This window comes from Globicephala melas, chromosome 3 (genome assembly GCF_963455315.2).
Source record: "Globicephala melas chromosome 3, mGloMel1.2, whole genome shotgun sequence".
Taxonomy (NCBI): Eukaryota; Metazoa; Chordata; class Mammalia; order Artiodactyla; family Delphinidae; genus Globicephala; species Globicephala melas.
In genome coordinates, this window is record NC_083316.1 from 153,759,717 (window position 1) to 153,784,599 (window position 24,883).

The 24,883-nt window shown below is 38.6% G+C and overlaps 1 protein-coding gene across 3 annotated transcripts in view; it reads left to right on the forward strand.

Moving 5' to 3' along the window:
* Window positions 1-24,883, forward strand: part of RNF130 (ring finger protein 130) — a 140,687-nt gene that overhangs the window by 102,109 nt on the left and 13,695 nt on the right. For 2 of the 3 annotated variants that reach the window (XM_060296723.2, XM_030844846.3), the window contains one exon: window positions 5,863-6,056. The exons of the other annotated variant lie outside the window; for it this stretch is intronic. In XM_060296723.2, the coding sequence (XP_060152706.2) occupies window positions 5,863-5,867 (5 nt within the window). In that variant the 3' untranslated portion in view covers window positions 5,868-6,056. Of the gene's footprint in view, window positions 1-5,862; window positions 6,057-24,883 lie in introns of those variants that run through there. 3 annotated transcript variants of the gene reach the window in all.

Consider the following 24,883-nt stretch of genomic DNA (forward strand, 5'->3'; position numbering starts at 1 on the left):
CAGCTAGCTGCTTCTGTTGGGCCCACCTGATGCAGTTTTACTTCAACATAGCACAATGTTAATTGCCCAGATTCTGGAGTCAGGCATACCTGGACTTGACTCCCTGCTCCTCCATATTTTTCTTGTGAGACCTAGGCAGTTATATTTATCTGAAGCTTATTTTAGTCATCCATAAAACAAGAAGTTAGGAGTACATCATAGGGTTGTTGTGAGAATTAGCATATAAAGTGCTTAGCACAGTGCCTCGTACATAATAAGTGCTCAATAAATGTTAGCCAAAACAATTCCTCTGCAATTCTTTCAGAGTTCTATGAATAAGATGGCCATCTGCCTTTATCCTTTGGCAAATGAATTTAATTTTCTTCCATGAAGTAGAATACCGAATCATAAGAGCTCATGAGTACCTGTAATGCAAACCTCAGTTTGGAGAGAAATATTTATTTCACCTGCAGTCACCTCTTTTGTTTACTCCCATACCAACCCATCAAACTAGATGATAATGTAAGCCCACTTCTTTAAAATTTCACAAAAGAGTGAAAACAAATCACAGCAAGTAGCTGCACACTGGGCACTTTTAGAGAATTATTAAGTAATTTAGTAGTCACCTTACTGCCACTCAGAATCATCCAGGTGCTCAGTCCATGTATCAGATATTTTAGAGAATGCTCAATAGACATGTTACCTATTGTAAGTTAGAGTTCCGCTCATAAATGCCTGCATGACTCAGAATCTAAGTCATAGATCTTAGATCCATGTCTTAGTCCATCCCTTCTCCCATTAGCCTTTGTAGAGGGTTGATACTACAATTGTTCATTTGACTATTATTTCTGTGCCTTCAGTCAAAACCACTCTGAAGGACAATTTCCATGATTCCATTTAGAGAGAGAAATTGAGAGAGAGAGAGGGAGGGGGAGAGAGAGAGAGAAACAGAGAGAGAGAGAGAGAGAGTGTGTGTGTGTGTGTGTGTGTGTATACACACACATATGGATGCATGAAAGGATGGTCACCAAAATATTAATGGTGATTATCTTAATTTAGTACAATTTTGGGTGATGTTTTGCTCTCCTGTTGTGCTTTTATGTGTTGATTTTTTTTGTAACTGTAATTACTTAATTTTTTTAAAGACCCTTTTAATTGTAGGGGATAAAAAAAATAATAGCCAGGAACTCCCTGGTGGTCCAATGGTTAGCACTCTGCACTTCCACTGCCAGGGTCTTGGGTTCAATCCTTGGTCTGGGAACTAAGATCCCACAAGCCGTGCAGTGCAGCCAAAAAAAAAAAAAAAGATAGCCACTCTTACTCAATGTCTCTTTCCCAAAAATGTTGATGAAAAATTCCTGTGTGGTTTAATTCCGGAGAAAAGTTTATTTTAGCAGATAAATTTATAATTATTCTTCATTAATGAAGTCTTTGAAATCTATCTTACCTTTTAACTTTTACCAAAAAATTACAATCAAAGTGAGATTGCCTTTTCAATTTAATTGCTCTGTTTCAATTTTCTGGGTAACCTCATCCATTTGTAAGATAGTCTTCTGTATAAATAGATTCTATCTTTTCACATTTTAATGATTTGTCTGGAAATTAGTAGTAAATTCCACCTTATGCTTTCTATCTACTGTTATAGTTTACTTTTCTGACAGTGTTACACTGATTGTATTGTGATGTCAATAAGACCTTGACCCAGTCTAGTCACTGGTGAAACCCTGTGGGCAAGATGAAGCAGTACTGGCCATATATAAAGGCAGGGCTGCGGAACCCAGGCAGGTCCAGGCCTCCATGGGTTGCTGCTCCACTAGGGGTGAAAGCACTCCGCCTCCCTCACTACGCTCTGCGTGTTCACTCAGGGCCTAACTCAGAGATCAATGAAAAGTCCATGTATCTGGGGTCACCCTCTTCTATCGTGATGAAATACTATTTATGTAAGTACTCAACCATGACTACAAACAAATCTACTGAATTTTGAGACTTTGCAAATTTAAACAGGATAGTAGTCAAAGAGGCAAATAAATGTAAGTTAAATATATTTATACATATTAGCTTCCCTAACACTTGTTGTACCTAAGTAAGCAACATTATTGAATTTCAGTTCCCAGAGGAGGTTTTCTGCTCTACTTCATTATTCAAGTAAACCTTGTTAAATCCCAACATTTACCAGCTTACATTTATATAAATCCATTTTTCCCTCAACATAAAAAAGTAAATGTTTATTTGAAAAATAATATTTGTTTTTATTTGAGGAACAAGTTATAAGATATGTGGATGATGTAGGAGAGATTTTGAGTCAAATGGGAGGTTCAGCTAGGTATTCTCTACAGCCCTTTCTTAGTTCCTGGATTCTGATGCATAGAAATCATGTTCTGAGATTTGCAGAGGATTGTAGCCCAGGCATTCAAGATTCAGAAGAGTCGCAGGAGGAGGAAATGAATCTGATGTGGTTAACTTGATGAAATAACTGGAACAAATATGAAATCCTGTAGCATAACTGAAGACCAAGAAGCCCTAGCTCTGCGGCAGGTCATTGGTCTTCAGTTGTCCACACCAGTGTTCCCCTTGAGCTGTCCTCCTCTGAGGTTAGTGGTAGAAATTTTTAAGCCAGGTCAAAGGAACTGATGTTTCTATTTTACTCTCTACTCAATATTTCTGAATTGTTTTGCTCGGACTCTTTAATAGGAACGTTGACATATTTCAGTATGAAAGAGTCTGAAAACGTAATCATTTCTATCTTAGGGATGCTTACCTTAGAGGAGACTGGGGTGATGTAAGAGGTGTCCCCAGGTATTTGGAGGACCGCCAAAGATGAGAACAGCTACTGTTTATTGTATGCCTACCAAGAAATTACTCTTGTTTTGGGCTCTGTTACTACCCACATTGCCCCATTTAATACTCATAATGGTCCTGTGGTGACTAGCCAGTGCATACAGAGGGTGATACTTACTGTGTAGCTCTGGAGATATCTACAGGGAGGTAGATTTCCATTTCATGTAAGAAAGAACTTCCTGCCAGTCAGAATTGTCCATCCCTGACATGGGCTGTGTTGAAAGCTAATGAGCTTGCTGGGACCTGCGTATTCAGACAGAAGTTACAAGGCTGAGCTGTTTGGAGGCAGATCCTGAGTCAGGTAGAAGTTCTAAGACTCCTTCTAGTTCTCAGAGTTCCTCTTGAATTGTCTGTCCTAAATGGTCCCTTCCTAGGAGAGATCAGAGCCCAAGGAGAGGGGTAGGGGTCTCTGCTGGCTGCCTCTTTTAGAACCTTCAGGGTCAAAAGCAATGTTTTGTTTGTTTGTTTGTTTTTAACTTATTTATTTTTGGCTGAGTTGGGTCTTTGTTGCTGCGCGCCAGCTTTCTCTAGTTGTGGTGAGTGGGGGCTACTCTTCGTTGCAGTGTGCGGGCTTCTCACTGCAGTGGCTTCTCTTGTTGTGGAGCACAGGCTCTAGGTGTGTGGGCTTCAGTAGTTGTGGCTCGCAGGCTCTAGAGCACATGCATGCTCAGCAGTTGTAGCACTCGGGCTTAGTTGCTCCACTGCATGTGGGATCTTCCCAGACCAGGGCTCGAACCCATGTCCCCTGCATTGGCAGGTGGATTCTTAACCACTGTGCCACCAGGGAAGTCCAAAAGCAATGTTTTTAAAACTCTTTTTTTAACCATCTCCTACTGTAAGAAATACATTTTATATTTTGACCGTGCCCCCACATGTATAACTGAAACAGAAGTTCCACAGACATTTTCCTTACTACATCAGTATTCTCTGATCTATTCTTCTCTGTGCTTTTTTGTTGTGTTGTTGTTAATGTTGGTCATGAACTCCTGCATTGATTTTATGATCCATTAATAGGTTACAGCCTGCAGTTTGAGAAACACTGATCTAAAGATTTTTGAATTTTTAGTTTTCAACCTAAAAACTTTTGCTCACACTAGCACACATCTCTGATTGTTTATTTTCCTGAGACAGCCTTTTTTGTAGCAATACCAGCAAAGATTTGCCCCCAGTTTGATCATGAATACTCTTCTTTGTCTTAGTATTTAGTTCTTTTAGCCACTCTGAGCCTGAGATATATACACAGAGGAGTACCCTGAGGCCCAGAGGGGCTGAGTGACCCCCAAGAAATGCCATAGGAAGAAGGGCATGGGATTCAAGCCCAGTATTTCTGGTTCCAACTCTTTCCTTTACACTGCTTGTCTTTGACTACTCCAGAGAGCCATTTAAGGGCTCCAAATAATGCGGATGAAAAAGATAAATTTGGTTTTCTAAAAACATGGTGACAAAAAGAAGATTACAGCAGCAGAAGCCTTGACTGGACTTCTGTCTTTGACAGTGGTCAATCTTTCACTTTTCAGAAGTGCCTTTAATGTTTGGCTGCATAGTTGTTTATAATTTCTTAGGCAGAAAAAAAAAAGTAAGCTTAAAAATCTTTATTTGCCCATTGAAAGTCCTATATCCAGTTTTTCAGAGGAAATGTTATAAAAACAATGTGTTGTCTTAAATATGACCTACAATAAACAAGTGTAGAGCCCTGTTTGCAGTTTCTGTGAATGGCCTTCATACCCAGCCTTTCATTCATTAGGCACCATCTCCCCAGTGTTTGAGGCACCAGGCCTTGCCCTGCAGGAGCCCTGGGGAAAGGGAAGGGGGCTGCACTGCTCAGTGCTCTGCACTGCGGTGCTGGTTGAAGTGACGGAAGAGCCAGGGAGTACCTGCGGACCCAGCACAAGATGACAGGAGTATCACACAGACACAGGGGAACTGCTACTTTTGCCCTGAGGGAGTTGAAAAAGGCTTCCTGGAGGGAGTGACTTAGAAATCAGGCCAGGCATAATTAAAGCACAAGGTGGGAAAAAGCAGAGCAGGTTCAGGGAGTTGTGTGGTTTGACGTGTCTGCTGTAGGTGGTGGCGACAGTAGGCAGACTACAGAATTTGGACTGTTTTTTTGTAACTAGCAGGTGATATCTAAGGCTTTTCAGCAAAAAGAAAATTGCTGATGGCTGAGAAGTTGCTTTCATGGTAGAGACTGGAAGCAAGAAGATAGGTTAGGTGAAAATACAGAGCTGAAGGAGAAAGTCAGGATGATGGGGAGGAGATAAAACAGGAGATGCTGGAGAGTTGTATGTTGACCAAAGATTAAGAGGTTTGAAGTATGGGTCTGGAATTCTGCCGGGAAAAAAGAGAGCAGAATTGAAGATATGATGTGGGAACCATAGAAATGAACCAGATTCTGTAAGGGTTCAGGAACTAGGGCAGTCCCACAGTGCCAGGCTGCAGAGGGGGCAGCATTAGCCTGAGGGTAATGCAGGAAACTTCCAAAGATGTCAGGTACCTTCAGGCACCTGATTTAGGGACACACACACACACACACACACACACACGCACGCACGCACGTAAAATCTGGGGAATTCCTGTAAGAAAGCCTTACATCCCTGGGAGTCTGTACTCCTCAAATCTTACTTCAAAATAAATAATGACATATTTGTTTGAGGTATAAAGCAGGAGCATATTGTAAAGACAGCAGCTACAGATTTCAGGGCACTCAGCATTTAGAACATGTGTTCAAACCAGGAAAAGTTGTAAATTGTACCACACTTGTCCCTGCATTTTTAAACAAAGTGCTGTTAACCTGTACTTTTCCCTGCCTTCCTTTTGGAAGTACTAACACACTTTTAAGTGACTGAGCCACTTGACCTCAGATCTATAGCTGCTGAGTTCAGGAAAATGCTAGTGACTTACTGGCTTTACCCAATTGGTCTGGGAAATACTTGGGGACAACCCCAGGCCACCATTCAGTTAGGATTACTTTCTCTGTTATTTTAAAACATTGACAACTACCCGTTAACTAATTCTTGACCTCTCTTTTTTCCTTTTATTCCATAGGGTAGAATGGTTTTGAAGAAGGAAAAGAATGCTTTCTGACTGATTGCCTTGAGGGAAAAAAGAACCTATTTTTGTGCATCATTTACCAATCATGCCACACAAGCATTTATTTTTAGTACATTTTATTTTTTCATAAAATTGCTAATGCCAAAGCTTTGTATTAAAATAAATAAATAATAAAATTAAAAGACTGTGTTGTTGCGTGTTATTCACCCACTTGTGTTTGGAAGGCTGATTTGGAGATCACATACCCAAAGTTCATTTGTGTGTGTTTCAGAGACAGAACATGCTCGTACTCCCCAGGGGAGGAACAGTGATGCTGTTTCTTTTGGTCTTTTCACATTGGCTCCTGTTGTGCCCAGGTAGGACCCAAGTGTGGGGACATCCTGTGTGGTGATGCTCCCTCGGGCCCTGAACTGAGTTGCTCCATTTTGTTTTCTTCAAGGTCGCCATTCACTCTCTGATAATTTCTTGTTCCTTTGTCGGTGGTTGATCTGACTCCTCTAGAACGTCAGCTCCACAGCCACAGGGACATTTAACTGTGTCACTTGCCACTGTATCTCTGGTACCTAGTAGAGTACTTTGCACATAGTAAGTGCTCAATAAATATTTGGTGGGATGAAAGCGTGAGTGTACGAAAAATTTTCCAAAATACATAACTGATTAGTAATAAATTATATCTGTCCGAGATTTTTTTTTTATGTAGTTTGTACTGTATTCTTTTAAAAACAGTGAATTCTGAAGTTGGATGAGAGCAATTTTACATGTATAAATGAAGTTTTTTTGCATTACTTGTGAGGAAGATGTTGAAATATTTTATGTTATATGAATCTTATGCTTGAAGGGATTATCAGTATGTGTAAATGTGCCCAACCTTCCACCTCAGCATACCTGAGAGTTGAGAATATTCCCACTAGTAGTAATAGGTCCACTACAGCAGTCAATACTCAAATCAGTAGGGGTTGAAGATTCTTTTCTTTTTTTTATTGAGATATTATTCACATACCATGAAATTTACCCTTTTAAAGGGTAAAGCCACTGCAGTGGTTTTTAGTATGTTCACAAGGTCGTACAGCCATCACAACTATCTAATTCCAGAACGTTTTTGTCATCCCAGAAAGAAGCCTCATACCCATTAACAGTAACCTCTCACCCCTGCCAGCCCAAAAACCACTAATCTACTCTATGTGTCTATGGATTTGCCTGTTCAGGACATTTTGTTTGTTTGTTTTTTGTCTTTGTGGTATGCGGGCCTCTCACTGTTGTGGCCTTTTCCGTTGGGGAGCACAGGCTCCGGACGCGCAGGCTCAGCGGCCATGGCTCATGGGCCTAGCCGGTCCGCGGCATGTGGGATCTTCCTGGACCGGGGCACGAGCCCATGTCCCCTGCATCGGCAGGCGGACTCTCAACCAGTGCGCCACCAGGGAAGCCCTGTCCAGGACATTTTGTATAAATAGAATCATACAATATGTGGCCTTTTGTGTTTGGCTTCTTTCACTTAGTATACTGTTTTCAAAATTCATCCAGTTGTAGCATGTATCAGTACTTTGTTCTTTTTTGTAGCTGAATAATATTCCATTGTATGGATATATGCTGCATTTTTTTCATCCATCCATTGATGGACATTTGGGTCGTTTCCACATTTTGGCTTTTATGAATAATGCTTCTATGAACATTTGTATACAAATTTTTGTGTGAACATATCTTTTTAATTCTCTTGGGTATATCCCTAGGAGTAGAATTGCTGGGGTATATGTTAACTCTAAGTTTAACTTGTTGAAAAACTACCAAACTGTTTGCCAAGCATCTGTAAAATTTCACATTCCTACCAGCAATGTACGGGTTCCAGTTTCTCTACATCCTCACCAGTGCGTATTATTTTCCTTTTTCTAAAAACTTATAGCCATGTCTAGTGAGTGTGAAGTGGCACCTCACTGTAGTTTTGATTTGCATTTTCCTAGTGACTAATGACGTTTCACATCTTTTCATGTGCTTGTTGGCTACTTGAATATCTTCTTTGGAGAAATGTCTATTTAAGTCCTTTGCCCATTTTTAATTGGATTATTTGTCTTTTTGTTACTGAGTTGTAAGAGTTCTTTATACATTCCAGATACTAGGCCCTTATCAAATATGTGATTTGCGAATATTTTCTCCTATAAGTTCTCTATTCACTTTCTTGATAGAATCTTTTGAAGTACAAGTTTTTTTGTTTTGGGGGTTTTTGGGGGGGAGTCCAATTTGTCTATCTTTTCTTTGGTTTGTGTTTTAGGAGTCATATCTAAGAAACCATTGCCTAATTCAAGGTCACAAAAACTTTCAAGAGTTTTATAGTTTTAGCTCTTATATTTAGTTCTCTCATCCATTTTGAGTTAATATGTGTATATGATGTGAGGTAGAGGTCCAACTTCATTTTTTTTTTTTTTTTTGCATGTTGGATATTTATTTGTCTCAGTACCATTTGTTAAAGAGATTATTCTCTCTTCCCCAGATGAATGGTCTTGGCACTCTTGTCAAAAGTTAGTTAGGCATAATATATGAATTTATTTCTAGACTCTCAGTTCTATTTTATTGGTCCCTATTCTGTCCTTGTGCCAGTATCCCATGGTATTGATTACTATTACTTTGTAGTAAGTTTGAAATTGGGAAGTGTGGGTCCTCCAGCTTTTTCACGATTGTTTTGGCTATTCAAGGCCCCTTGCATTTCCATATAAATTTTAGGATCAGTTTTTAATCTCTGCAAAAAAAGCCCCCTGGGATTTTGATAGGAATTTCCTTGAATTTGCAAGTCATTTTAGGTAGTAGAGTCATCTTAACAATATTAAGTCTTCCAATCCATGAACAGGAGATGCCTTCCTATTTATTTATTTAATTTCTGCAGAAATGTGATTGATTTTTGTACATTGATCTTTTATCCTTGCAACCCTGCTGCACTCATTTACTAGCGCTAATAGTTTTTTAGTGGATGCCTTAGAATTTTCTATATACGAGATCATGTCATCTGCAAATAGAGATAGTTTTACTTCTTCCTTTCCAGTCAGGCTGCCTTTTATTTCATTTTCTTTTTTTTTTTTTTTTTGCGGTACGCGGGCCTCTCACTGTTGTGGCCTCTCCCGTTGCGGAGCACAGGCTCCGGACGCGCAGACTCAGCGACAATGGCTCACGGACCCAGCCGCTCCGCGGCATGTGGGATCTTCCCAGACCGGGACACGAACCGGTGTGCCCTGAATCGGCAGGCGGACTCTCAACCACTGCGCCACCAGGGAAGCCCCATTTTCTTAATTGCCCCTGGCTAGAGCCTTCATTAGTAGAATGTTGGATAGAAGTTGTAAAAGCAGACATCTATGTCTTGTTCCTGATCTTGAGGGAAAAGCGTTTAGTCTTATCACTGTTGAGTATGATGTTAGCTGTGGGATTTTCACTGATGTCCTTTTATCAGGTTGAAAAGTTCCCTTTTGCTTCTAGCTTGTTGCGTGTTTTTATCATAAACGAGTTTGGGTTCTGTCAAATGCTTTTTCTGTACCTGTTGAGATGATCGTGTGGTTTTTGTCTTATTTTGTTAATATGGTATACTATATTAATTGATTTTCATATGTTGAACCAACCTTACATTCCTGAGATAAATCCCAATTGGTCATAATAGGATTATGTTTTTCTATGTTTCAGGATTCAGTTTCCTAGTATTTTGCTGAGGATTATTATATCTATATTCAATGAGGAATATTGGTCTGTAATTTTCTTGTGATGTCTTTGTCTGACTTGGTATTAGTGTAATGCTGGCCTCATATAATGAATTATGAAGTGTTTCCTTCTCTTCTGTTTTTTGAAAGCGTTTGAGAGGAATTGGTGTTAATTCTTAATTGGTGGAATCCACCAGTAAAGCCATCCGGTCGTGGTCTTTTCTTTGTGGGAAGTTTTTTGATTACTGATTTACTCTCTTACTTCTTATAGGCCTAGTCAGGTTTTCTATTTCTAGTTAAGTCAATTTCAGTAATTTGTGTCTCTCTAGGAATTTGTCCATTTCATCTAGGTTATCACATTTGTTGGCATACAATTGTCCATAAGATTCCCTTATAATCCTTTTTGTTTCTTCAGTGTCAGTAGTAATGTCCCCTTTCATTCCTGATTTTAGTAATTTGAGTTCTTTTTTGCCTGGTCAAAGATATATGCACCTAACACTTATCCATGGTTTAGCTAGTTATGCCTTGCTAAAGGTTTGTAAATTTTGATCTTTTCAAGGAATGAACTTTTGGTTTTATTGCTTTGTCTATTTTTCTATTCTCTACTTTATTAATTTTCACTCACATCTTTATTATTTTCTCCCTTCTTCTTGCTTTGGGTCTCATTTTTTTTCTTCTTCTCTTAAGGTGGAAGATTATGTTATAGATTTCAGATCTTTCTTTTTTAATATAAGCATTTACAGCTATAAATTTCTCTGTAAGCACAATTTCACCCATCCATAATTTTAGTATGTTTTGGTTTTTATATCATTCATCTTAAGAGTACTTTCTAGTTTCTGCTATGATTTTCCTTTTGATCCATTGCTTGTTTAAATCCCACCTATTTGTGAATTTCCCAAATTTCCTTCTGTTATAGAGTTCTAACTTCTTTCCGTTGTGGTTGGAGAACATACTTCGTATGATTTCAGTCATTTTACTTATAGTGAGGCTTGTTTTATAACCTAACATATGGTCTATCCTGGAGAATGTTCCATGTGCAGTTGAGAAGAATATATAGATTGTTGTTGCTGGGTGGAGTGCTCTATAGGTCTAGTTGGTTAATAGTGTTATTTAAATCTTCTCTTTCCTTCTTTATCTTCTATCTAGTGTTCTATCCATTATTGAAAGTAAAGTATTGAAGCCTCCAATGACTGTTGTTGAATTGTCTATTTCTCCCTTTGATTATGTCTGCTTTTGCTTCATGTGTTTGGAGGCTCTCTTGTTAAGTGCATATGGGGTTAAAGGATTTTTAAAAGCTGCACAGGTTATTCATTACATCATTATTCATTGAGATTCACTGGTTCAGTCGTCCTCCTGATATTTCCAGCCAACTCTAAATGCTAGAGAGTTAAGCTCAGTGTGTTTGATCTTACCCTCTAGAATGGGTTCTGTTGCCTTGACATTCTCCTTAATACCTACAAAATGTTTTTCACTTATTAGTATTTTCATCAATTAATAGTATAGTTCCTCCCCGCCTACCTTTATCCAGTGAAAATCAAATTAGTTGTTCCCGCTCCTCTATTTCCCATTTATGATGAATTGTTATTTTCCTTCATCAACAGTCAGGAAATGTAGGACTATTTAATAGCAATGTTACTGTTTCTATTACTGTTACTTTCACCCTTTTCACATTATTTCAAGTCCTAGCAGAGAGTAAGACTAAGAAAAGTAGGTGCTGTTCAGACCAAATACAGACTTTTTACAAAAGCTAAGAAATAAAATGAGTGAATTACTAGGATAGGGCTTTCCATTAATCTTAGGGAAGATTTGCATCATCCATTGAAATTTGAACCTTCTGTTTTGTGGCTTTGAGATTGAACTGACATTGTCAAGTTTTTACATCTCAATTATTTCATGGTCTCAGTGCTCTTTAAAGTGTGGGATTTGTTCCTTAGAACCAAAGTTAGAATTAGCATCAAAATACAGTTGCTTATTTCTTCATGGGCATGGTGCTATCAACTAAGAAATCAGCTTTATGAATTGAAGCAATGTATGAAATTGAATAATTTCTTGTTTACTATTTTAAAAATTATTGAGTGATCAGAAATTAGTCTGGAACAGATGTGATATTTCAGAGTTTTTAAACCCTTCTTGGACAGACTTTTGTAATGCATGAGGCATAGGTTGTTTTGTTTTGTTTTTTACACACACACATATAGTATTATTCAAGAGTATTTTATTTCAAGGAAGCCTCAGTGTTTACAATAGACCAAAAGTTGGTAAGAATTTAGTCCAAAGAGCCTCCAACAGGAATGCAGCTTACCTGATCCTGCCTGGCAACTTCAGACCTGAAGAAATTAAATCTGACTTCTCTTTGGCCAGCTGGGTTGTAACTTTAGGCTTTTTAATAGTTGAGAAAAGATCCTGAAGGTTCCTTGACTTTTTATCTACCAAATTATTTGGTTATGCTAAATTCCTTATCAAGACAGTTTAAGAATAGAACTTAATGGCAACAGATAATACAAAGAATCCAGTTGAAATAGAAACTGCCATTCTAGATCTCTACTGTGAAGCTGGGCAGGAGAAAACTTAACTATAGCTAGCAGTTCAGATCACAGGATGTGCCAGACACCATGCTGAGTGTTTTATATACATTATAATTTTCATCTTGGCAGCATCCCAATGAGAGAAGTTATAGCTCTTCTCTTACAAATTAAGAAATTGAGGCTTAGAGAAGGTCAAGTAACTTGGCCAAAATGACTCACCTATTAAGTGGCAAAGTCAGAAATGAGACCCTGGCAGCCCAGGGTTATTGTTCCTAACTGCTGGCCACCCTTCATCCATGAGACAATTGGGCCAGTATTTGTTAGGTTGTGCACAGTTTTTTTGTTGTTGTTGTTGTTTTGCAGTACGCGGGCCTCTCACTGCTGTGGCCTCTCGCGTTGCGGAGCACAGGCTCCGGACGGGCAGGCTCAGCGGCCACGGCTCACGGGCCCAGCCGCTCCGCGGCATGCGGGATCCTCCCGGACCGGGGCAGGAGAGTCGGCAGGCGGACTCTTAACCACTGCGCCACCAGGGAAGCCCTGTGCACAGTTCTTGTACTTGAGGAATTCAGAGTCTCAGGAGAAAAACAGGAAAATAAACAGAGGGAACTGAAGGGAAAGCTTTATATATGCACACATATTATATATATATATACACACACCAATATATAGTGTATGTATTTATTTGTTTTATATATAGTGTGTGTGTATCACAGAAAAATGGACAGAGTATATATACACACACTATGTTTTTAAAGTTAATGAATAACCACAATAATAATAGCTAACCTATAGTGCTTACTATGTGATAGGCACTCTTCTAAACATTTTGCATATATTAACTCATTTAATCCTTGCAACAATCCTATTATTAACCCCATTTTACAGATGAGGAAACAAGTTTAGAGAAATCCAATAACTTGCCAAGGTTAAAGTGCTAGTAAGTAGCTGCAGCTAGACTCCAGTGCATATAGCCTGGCTCCGGTGTCTGTTCTAACCCCCTTTCTGCTTTGTCTCTTAGAGAAGCTCACCAAGTGGAAGGTAGGTTACAGGGCATGCTGACCACAGGACCCATGTGTGCAAAGCATAATAGTAGGAAAGTCTGAGAAGTGTGATGGGCTTGGATTTAGGACACAAGCAGGGCTGGTGAGAAGAGTTTTTCTCGAGCTAGAGATGGCGATGCTCTGCACAGAGCATGGGCTTTCCAGTGGGGAGCCATGAAGAGGCTCGTGCATTTTAGCAGGTATGAATTAGAGGCAGACTGGCTCCTGAAATTAAAATACTGGGGTCACTGAAGAAAGCAGGTAGAGGTGCTGGTTTAGAACATTACAGCTTAGAAGCTACCTTAAACAAGCCAGCAGGTAAGAAATGGGATGAAAACAGTTGGGTCAGTGACAAGGGGAAGATTCTAGAAACCCGTAAGTAAGGAGACCTCTAGGAAGAATTCACTCAGTGCAGCAGAGCTTTATGAGTGCATTTATGCTGACTCAGAGTACAGCTCAGAGAAGAGTTTTGAAATTGTCTTGGGGAAATACTTTCTTTACTGAGGAGTCAAAAAGCAGGTATAAATAACAGGAGCTAGGGTAGCAGCTAAACCTGAGTTTGACCTGAGCATAAGAAAGGGTAATGGCAAACCCAGGTGATGAAAAGATGCCCAAGATGGGTGGGCTATATTGGTGGCAACAGCCTGGCCATTCTTTGACGAGGCTTCAAAAAACTGAGAAGAAATCTAGTAAATCTTAAAATTATCCAGTTCCTTTTTCATGAAAGTTCCTTTTGAGGAAAGTGTCAGTCAGTCTTTCCTAATCAAGGGAAAAGGGCTTTTCTCACCCTGGGTGAGGAAGCTGAGGCACCATTGCCCTCTGCCTTAAGGGGGTGCCTCTTCCTGCTCAGGCTGCCCCAAAGCTCAGGGCGAAGTTGGGCACTTGGCCAGAGGTGGACCTGACCTGACCCTTCCTCTGGGAGGCTTCTTGCCTCATGACCTCCATACACACACGCTACCACACGTGACTAAAACAAGAACAGCCTACACACGTGGGCAACGAAGAATGTTCAGAATTCAAGGCACAAATGACTTAATTTCTGTCCCAGAAAAGGGAGTTCTCCAGCATTTTGCTTTTGGTCACAGGCATATCATAACTATAGTGTAGGGAAGTTGTGTCTTAGCAGGTAGGGGTAGTTTATAAAGGCAAAAGACAAAGTGTAGCCCAAATTACATTTGAAAAATCCCTCAAATCCCAGTGAAATGCTGACAGGGGGTATACAGGAGACTGCAACTTACTGAAGAAACGTCAGAGTCATGTACTCCTGTCACTCTTCTAGCAGGGCAGATACTCCTGGTATGGGGTGACAGGCAGACTCACCCCCACTATTTAAATGTTCTCTCTCTCACCCTCCTCTTCCACCTTTCTCTCCTGGCATTTATTGTTGAGTGGATATATAAATGTACATTGAAACTCAGGCTCCCACTCTCTAAACCGGGATGGAATCCTCTTCAACAGAAGTATTCATGTGCAGCCTAAGACAGACATAAAAGTTCACAGCAGCAGAGCATAGTATTTAGGTTCCTGTCAAGGCCAGCACTGCTAAGCTTTGGGAGAAGCAAATTGAATTTTTATTGACCCTCGGAGTACTTAACCTACACAGCCAGCTAAGTTAACTGAAACAACAAAGCAGCATCTCTTTGGTGCTGTAGACCGATGTGATCCACACATTCGAACGTGTAGTCAGGCGACAGAGGTATGAGTCCCAGACCAGCCCCTTCCTGACTGGGTCAGTCACTTACCCTCTCACAACCTCAGTTTCTCAGCAGTGGAATGAAAGTTACAATAATAGCCACACAGGGCTGTGAGAAATAGATGATTTGTGAAGGTGCCTGGCATATAGTGTTACCCAATAATGTTTGTTCCTTCCTTGTATGGAAAGATGGACTGACCTATAAAAGTCGTTCCTAGTGTTGATAATAGGAAAGCCTTGCTCAGGCATCCTTCGGACCAGGAAAGGCTCCACACTGCTGAGGTTTTACAACTGATCTTCTATTCCATGCTTGGGTCCATTGGGCACCACTACCTCTCCCTCATGTCTACCCATGCTCATCTTCATCAAGGAACAGGGGTCCTGGGTCCAGGCGAGAACTCATGAAGCCCTTTGAAAGGTCTCTTGGAAAAGCTGTCTCACCTCCAACCACGATCCCTGTTTTACATGAGGAAAGCTTATGGGAAAATTCTGGTCATTTATCACTTTTCAACAGGTGCAACCACCATTAAACCTAAAGCTTTGCTGCTTGTGAGCAAATATTTGCATCTGATCTAGAAATGGGGCCCACAGGCTAGAAATGATGCAAAGAAAATAGGAGGAAAGGGGACTAGGAAGGGGGGTGTAGTAGCCCCCATTCACAGAGCTAAGCACCGTCACCCCTGGAGCCTCACTCCAAGTGAACTCTTGATTCCTCAGGGTAAAGAAGACTTGAGCATTGTCTAATTTCTTTAAGAAGACACAAGATAAAGATTTGTAGATTACATTGTTACATTAATTATAGGAATGCAAGGTTTCCATAGTGAAAGTAATTCTTAAAATTTGCTGAAAACTTGTGTCTTCACTTATGTTCTATTTTTTTAATTTCTTGAAAAGAAAGAGAAGTAGTAGCAACATTGTATTTTTTTATTTTTTATTTATTTTTTTTTTATTTTTGGCTGCGTTGGGTTTTCGTTGCTGTGCGCGGGCTTTCTCTGTTTGCGGCGAGCAGGGGCTACTCTTCGTTGTGGTGTGTGGGCTTCTCATTGCGGTGGCTTCTCTTGTTGTGGAGCACGGGCTCTAGGCACGCGGGCTTCAGTAGTTGTGGCACACATGCTCAGTAGTTGTGGCTCGCAGGCTCTAGAGCACAGGCTCAGTAGTTGTGGCGCACGGGCTTAGTTGCTCCGCGGCATGTGGGATCTTCCTGGACCAGGGCTCGAACCCGTGTCCCCTGCATTGGCAGGCGGATTCTTAACCACTGCACCACCAGGGAAGCCCAACATTGTATTTTTTAAATCCAAGTTGTTACCAGAACTTTTGTAAAGTCCTTGGGAAGTTTTTGAAGTTTAATTAAATTTTGATTGCCTTAGAAAAGGTATACCTTCTTATTTACTATTGCCATTTCTTATGCAGCATAAGAAACAAATCAGTTAATGGTGTTGCAACTAGGGTGTTTTAAATTATCGTTAAACGTTTTTTGCAGTTTGATCATAACTGTAATCCAAGTTACTTATGTTTTAAGGGTACAAAACTGAAAGATAACTTAAGTTTTGGATTCAGATTTACCAGGATTCAACTTCTAGCTTTATGATCTTGAGCAAGTTTTTTAATCTCTCTGAGCCTTAGTTTCCTCTCTGTGAAATAAGAATAACTTTTCTATCTTATGGGATTGTTGTGAAATTGTATATAAATGTTAAGTTTTCCTGGGACTTACCTGGTAGTCCAGTGGCTAAGACTCTGTGCTCCCAATGCAGGGGACCCAGGTTCAATACCTGGTCAGGGAACTAGATCCCACATGCTGCAACTAAGAGTGTGCATGCCACAGCTAAAAACCCGCATGCCACAACGAAGATCCTGCACTCAGTGACGAAGATCCCGCATGCTGCAACTAAAACCCGATGCAGCCAAATAAATAAATAAATAAATATTTTAAAAATAAATGTTAAGTTTTTCCCTTTTATCACCTTTTTCTTGTACTTAGAAATCATTTCAAATTATTTTTCTGAATAAATAATGTATGTACATGATTTTTTAAAAAGTCAAAATAGTACAGAAGAGTGTAAGATGAAAAGTACATCTCCCTGTCACCCTGACCCAGTGCCCCAGGCCTCATCCAGCAGTCTCTGTTGCCTACATGTACAGTTCCAGAGAGATTTCATGCAGAGAGAAGCATATTCTTTCACACGCACCTTTTTAAAACAGTTACTAGCATCATATATGATGCTTCCCCCCCACAAAATCTCTCCTATACATAGTTTTAAACATATTATCTATTGGTCACTGATCTATTAATTTTCCTTTATCCCCAAAGGAAAAAAAAGAAAGACATTTCTGAGGCTTTCTGCCAAACCACAGACAGAAAACAGTTAGATGACAAGTTAGCCTAGGGTGTTTCAAGAATTAAATGTTAACATCCCTGAAGAAAACTTTACACGTTTGAAGTAAAGAAATCTCAGAGAGAGACTCACAAATACTGTCACAAGATGCTCTAATGGTTACATTTGTAAACAATTAGGACTTATGCTTTTGTGAATGTTTCCTGTCTTCATGTTAACCTTACAAGTGTCCCCTAAATGGCTCTACAGGATTCTCTTTCGTTTTTACATCTGCATCAACTATCCCCTTAACTGTCTAAATTCCTTTTTACAAAAGCTTGCAATGTCAAGGCATAGACAGGCTTCCATTTTCTCTTTGCTAGAACTGAGTCAGAAAACATATACTTAAAATTTGAGACCAAGAATTTAGGAAACAATAGGTTATCCAGAAAATAATATGCAGACCATTATATTCTTCTCCCCCAATATTTGGAGATTTTCCCACATCAGTGCATACATATCTGTCTGCCTCATTTTCTTTAATATTAACAAATGCATTGTGTATTGAATCAGTTCTCAATTGATGGACATTTCAGTTACTTAAAATCTTCATAATCTTTATGAAAGTCATATAGCTGCCAAAAATCAGTGATATACAGAAGTAGCAAGTGGTGGTTAATTACTGGCTTTTTGATTGTATCTTACTGTGAAAGCCCTTTTTATTTCATGCTGAGAGAGTTCCAAGTTAAAACTATTTAAACACTAATTAGTGGTTGCTAATTGGGATAGTATACATCCCAGTCAGCTCAATTTTATGGAGTATTTACTGGCCCAATGTGAAGACACTGAAATAAAATATATCTGAGTTGTATCCATGAGTAGTTTTTGGTCTAATTGGGGAAGGAAGATTAAAAAAAAAAAAAACAACAACAAGTAGGACAACACACATAATCAGGTACTTATATTTTGCAGAGAATTGCAAAATCTTCTCTTTTATCTTTTTAAATTGCATTCATCAATTTCAGGATTTGAAGGTCTAGAAGGGACTTTAAGCCACACTAAGAGAACTCTAAGCCAATTGATAATAAATTGATCAGGTTTCCACTATTGGAAATGTGGTTATGTCATTACTAACTTGTTGCAGTTCAACCATCATACCAAGCACAACCAGCAAATATGGAAAAAGCATTTTTTCAAACATTCTATCTTAAGACATTGAAGAGCTATCAATGCAGTGAGGACTTCAGGAGCCACAAGCCCAGAGAAAAAGGAAGTTCAACAATGAGCATTTGAGGCATTTGCTAATTCATAAACAATAGCTGTGAAGTGACCAAAATGTGGTGGCTGACAGACGGAGATGAGGAGAGCTCAGGCAGTCCTGTTGGGCTTGTGAGACAAAACTTAGAGTTCAGGGCCCACCAAGGAGAACAAACCCTGATAAACACCCTAGGCTTTCCATTGGAATCCCCAGAGGGCTTACTCTGCAACTAGAGGATGAACTAGAATTTGACTAGCCTTCTCAAAAACTGAAGTGCAACTCTGAATTTGCTTAATTTCTGATTGGATTAACGTGACATACCCATACCCTAAAAGTGGTATGTTTCCACCCAAGGCAATAGGAAATCCTCTGGAGGAAGCTACCACCATCAGCAGCCTCAGATTATCACACTTTTCATATATAATGTCTAGCAATCCATCAAAAGTACCACGCATACCAGATGACCAAGTGACCAAAAAAGAGAAAAAGCAAAGAATAGAACTAGATCCACAAGAAATACAAATATTGGAAATATAAGACATAGAATTTAAAATAACTTTAAGTATTTTTAGGAAACCAATGACAAGATGGATAATTTCAGCAACTAAATAGAAACAACAAAGAATTATATGGAATGTGAGGACTGAAAAATATACTAGTTGAAAGTAATAACTCAATAGAAGGTTTAACATCAACTTAAACATCACTGAAGAAAGGATTTATGACCTGGAAAGGAGAAAATATGCAACCTGAAACACAAAAAGAAAAAGAGGAGAAAAATACAGAAAAAGGCATAAGAGAGTTTAGATTGTGATGAAAAAAATCTAATTTACATGTAATTCAAGTCATAGAAGGCAAGGAGATAAATTGAGGCAGAGCAATATTTGGATAGATAATGGCTGGGAATTTTCCAGAACTAACAAAAGACATCAAACCACTGATTCAAGGAAACCACACCAATAGTAAAAGTGAAAAAAAAAAGGGCAAAGAAAAATTTAAAAGCAGTTAGAGGAATAAAAGATACTTCCTTAACTGAAAAGAAATTCACATAACAAAAAATTAACCATTTTAAAGTGAACAATGGCATTTAGTATATTCACAATATTGTGTAACCACCACTTCTATCTAGTTTTTTAAAGTTTTCAACATCCCAAAAGGAAACCCCCTACCCATTAAGTCATTGCTCCCTATTCCACTCTCCCCAGCCCCTGGTAACCACCTCATCTGTGTTCTGTCTCCATGGGTATGCCTGTTCTGAATATTTCTAATAATTGAATCATATGGAATACGTGACCTTTTTTGTCTACCTTCTTTCACTTAGCATGTTTCAAGGATCATCCACATCATAGTATGCATGTATCTGTGCTTCATGCCCTTTTATGGTTGAATAATAGTATAATAGTTTGTTGTATCTATATATATGCCACAATTTGTTCATCCATTCATCTATTGATGAACATTTGGTCTACTTCCACCTTTTGGCTGCTGTAAATAATACTGCTATGAATTGGTGTACAAGAATTTGTTTGCATCCCTCTTTTTTTTCTTTTTTTTCGTAGTACATGAGCCTCTCACTGTTGTGGCCTCTCCCATTGCGGAGCACAGGCTCCGGACTTGCAGGTTCAGCGGCCATGGCTCACGGGCCTAGCCACTCCACAGCATGTGGGATCTTCCCAGACCGGGGCATGAAACCGTGTCCCCTGCATCGGCAGGCAGACTCTCAACCACTGCGCCACCAGGGAAGCCCCTGCATCCCTCTTTTTAATTCTTTTAGGTATATACCTAGGAGTGGAATAGCTGAGTCATGTGATAATTAATTCTATGTTTAACTTTCTGAGGAACCTCCAAACTGTTTTCTACAGTGGCTGAACCATTTTATATTCCCACCAGCAATGTACAAGGATTCAAATTTCTCTACATTCTCATCGGGACTTATTATTTTCCTTTTCTTTTTAAATTATAGCCAATTCTAGTGGGTGTGAAGTAGCACCTCATCATGGTTTTGATTTGATTTTCCTAATGACTAATGTCATTGAGCATCTTTTCTTGTGCTTGTTGACCACTTATATGTTCTTTAGAGAAATGTATATTCAAGTCCTTTGCCCATTTTTTATAAATTGATTTATTTTATTTATTTATTTTTGACTGCATTGGGTCTTCATTGCTGCATGTGGGCTTTCTCTAGTTACAGCGAGTGGGGGGCTCCGCTTTGTGGCAGTGCACGGGCTTCTCATTTTGGTGGTGGGCTTCTCATTGTGGTGGCTTCTCTTGTTGCAGAGCACAGGCTCTAGGTGCGCGGGCTTCAGTATTTGTGGTGTGCGGGCTCAGTAGTTGTGACTTGTAGGCTCTAGAGTACAGGCTCAGTAGTCGTGGCGAACAGGCTTAGTTGCTCTGCAGCATGCGGCATCTTCCCAGACCAGGGCTCAAACCCATGTCCCCTGCATTGGCAAGCAGATTCCTAACCACTCTCCCACCAGGAAAGCCCTGCCCATTTTTAAATTGGATTGTTTGTCTTTTTGTTACTGAGTTGTAAGAGTTCCTTATATATTTCAGATACTACACCCTTATCAGATATATGATTTTCAAAGAGTTTCTTTCATTCTTTGTCTATTCACTTTCTTGATAATGTCTTTCAAGCACAAATTTTTAATTTTGAAGGAGTCTTTTTTTTCTTTCATTGTTTGTGTTTTTAGGTGTCATATCTGAGAGACCATTGCCTAATTCAAAGTCACAAAAACTTCCAGAGTTTTGTAGTTTTAGCTCTTATGTTTAGATCTTCATCCATTTTGAGTCAACATATGTATGTGATGTGAGGTAGAGATACAAATTCTTTTGCATGTACATATCCATTTGTCCCAGTACCATTTGTTGAAGAGATTATTCATTTTTCCCTGTTGAATAGTCTTGGTACCCTTGTCAAAATTCAGTTGAGCATAATATATGAGTTTATTCATGGACTCTCAATTCTATTTTATTGACTCTATGTCTGTCCTTGTGCCAGGATCACATGGTATTGATTACTGTTGCTTTGTAGTAACTTTGAAATTGGGAAGTGTGAGTCTTCCAACTCTGTTTTTCCTCCTTCAATATGAAATATATTACTTTCTTAATTTTAATTTTATTGGAGTATCATTGATTTACAATGTTGTGTTAGTTTCAGGTGTACAGCAAAGTGATTCAGTTATACATATAATATATTCATTATTCTTTAGATTCTTTTCTCTTATAGGTTATCCTAGAACATTGAGTACAGTTCCCTGTGCTGTACAGTTGGGCCTTGCTGGTTATCTATCTTATATGAAATATATTACTTTTAAAGTAGCAACAGAGGACTGACAGTTGGTGTCTTGACAGAAACAATGGAAACCAGAAAACAGTGGAATGAAGTGTTATGGGAAAAACATGCCAACCTAAAAACCTAGGGAAAAAAATTCATCAAAAATAAAGATGAGGGGACTTCCCTGGTGGTCCAGTGGTTAAGAATCCATAGTGCAATGCAGGGGACACCGGTTCAATCCCTGGTCAGGGAACTAAGATCCCACATGCCGCGGGGCAACTAAACCCTCATGCCATAACTACAGAGCCTACTCTGGAGCCTGCACACCACAACTAGAGAGAATCCCTCACACCACAACAAAGAGCCCACGGGCTGCAACTAAGACCCAATACAGCCAATAAATAAATAAATAAATATTTTTTTTTAATTATGATACTCTTAAAAGTTTTTTTAAAAATAAAGATAAACTTATAAAAATAAAGATGAAACAAGACATTTTCCAACAAACAGAAACACTGAAAGGGAGTTCTTCAGGCAGAAGAAAATTATTCCAGATAAAAACATTGAGATGCAGGAAAATTCAACAGCAACATCAAGGGTAAATATTCAGGTAAAATGACAATCGATGTAATATAAAACACTAATAATAATGTCTTGTGGAAATTAGTTGACATTAATTGCACAAAAAGATGGGAGAGGATAAATGGAATAAAAGTATTCTTAAGACACTTGTATTTACAGGAGTAATTAAAAACACCAATTTATATTAGATGTTAATAAATCAAAGATACATGTTGTGATCCAGGGTAACAACTAAAAAAATAATGGTCTCTAGGTTAGCAAAACCACTAAAAGAATAATAAATAATATATAATAAACTTATGAGGGAGAATGGAATAATAAAGTCATCTTTAAGAAGAGTTAAAAATAAAAAGGAGGAAAATAATATGGAACAGGTCGGATAAATACAAAACAATATAATGATAAATTTAAATCCCAATATGTCAGTAATGAATGTAAATGGATGCTTAAATACTCAAAGATAAATATAGACTAGATTTAAAATTTATATACATATACATCAATGAATGTGTAATAGTTCTTTAATATGAGACAGAAATGTTGAAAGTAAAATGATAGAAAAATATATACCATGTAAATATTAACCAAAAGAAAATTCTTATATAAATATAACAAAATACACTTTAAGGTAAAGAGAGACACTTCATAATGATGAAGGAGTTAATCCATCATGAAGAAAACAGTTCTAAATTTCTGCACCTAATATATCTTCAAAATATATGAAGGAAAAATTGACAGATCTAAAATAAGACAGTTCCACTATCACAGTGGGAATTTTATTTTTTTAATTAATTAATTTTATTTATTTATTTTTGGCTGTGTTGTGTCTTTGCTGCTGCACTCAGGCTTTCTCTAGTTGTGGCGAGCGGGGGCTACTCTTCATTGCGGTGCACAGGCTTCTCATTGCAGTGGCGCCTCTTGTTCTCTTGTTGAGCACAGGCTGTAGTTACCTGGGCTTCAGTAGTTGTGGCACAGGGGCTCAGTAGTTGTGGCTCACGGGCTCTAGAGCGCAGGCTCAGTTGTTGTGGCATACAGGCTTAGTTGCTCCGCGGCATGTGGGATCTTCCCAGGCCAGGGATTGAACCCGTGTCCCCTGCATTGGCAGGCAGATTCTTAACCACTGTGCCACCACCAGGGAAGTCCCAGTGGGAATTTTAAACACACCTCTTGGTAACAAGCAGAGAAATACTCATTAAGGATCTAGATTTGAACAACATAATTAATAGACAAAATGTAATTGACATATATATGGCACTCGTCAACTACAGGATATATATTATTTTCAAGTGTACATAGATCATTTACTAGAATAGACCATATTCTTGGTGATAAAGCAAATGTCAACAAATATATAAGGATTGATGTCATACAGAGTATGTTTTCTGACCACTGGAATTAAGTTAGAAATCAATAACAAAAAGATATTGGAATGATAGGAATCAAGTAATAAACTTCTAAAAAAAACCCTCATGAGTCAAGAAATTGCAGCTGTAATTATAAAAAAATTTTTTAATTGAATGCCAACAAAATCACAGCATATCAAAACTTGTGTGATGGGGCTTCCCTGGTGGCGCAGTGGTTGAGAGTCCGCCTGCCGATGCAGGGGACGCGGGTTCGTGCCGCGGTCCGGGAGGATCCCACATGCCGCAGAGTGGCCGGAGCCTGTGCTCCGCAACGGGAGGGGCCGCAGCGGTGAGAGGCCCGCGTACCGCAAAAAAAAAAAAAACTTGTGTGATGCAGCTAAAGCCATGTTAGAGGGAAATCTGTGGCTTTAAATGCATATATTAGAACAGAAGAAAGGCTAAAAATCAGTTTTGTAAGCATTCCTCTCAGTTAAAGAACAGCAAACTGAATCAAAGGAAATAATAAAGATCATAAATTAATTTACTAGAAAACAAATATACAGTAGAAAAAAAATTAACCAAGTAAAAGTTGTTTCTTTGAAAAGACTAATAAAATTGACAACCTCTGCTGATCAAGAAAAAAGACCCAAATGACCCATAAGAAGAACAAAAAAGAGGACATCAGTACAGAGCTTACATACATTAAAAATAAGAATAATAAAGTTCATAAAAGCAGAAAGTAAAATGGTAGTCACCAGGGATCAGAAGGAGGGGGGGGAATGGAAATTGTTGTTTAATGGGTATAGATTTCAGATTTGCAAGGTGAAAAAGTTCTTCAGATGTTTCACAACAATGTGAATATACTTAACACTACTCAACTATACACTTAAAAATGGTTAAGATGGCAAATTTTATGTTATGTTTTTTACTATAATAAAAAAATTAATAATAAGAGTATTATGACAACTTTGTGTTAAGAATCTCTGAAATTTAAATGAAAATGGACAAATTCCTTGAAAAATACTAATTACCAAAATTGACACAGAAGAAACAGGAAATCTGAATTCTCCTACATCTAAGTAATAAATTAAAGTCATATTTTAAAATCTTCCCTCAAAGAAAAACTCTAGGGGTAGGAGATTAACAGGTACAAACTACTATGTATAAAATAAGCAAGATACAAGGATATAGTGTACAGCACAGGGAATATAGCCAAATTTTATAATAATTTTAAATGGAGTATAATCTATAAAAATATTGAATCACTATGCTGTATACCTGAAACTAATGTAACATTATAGATATTATATTATT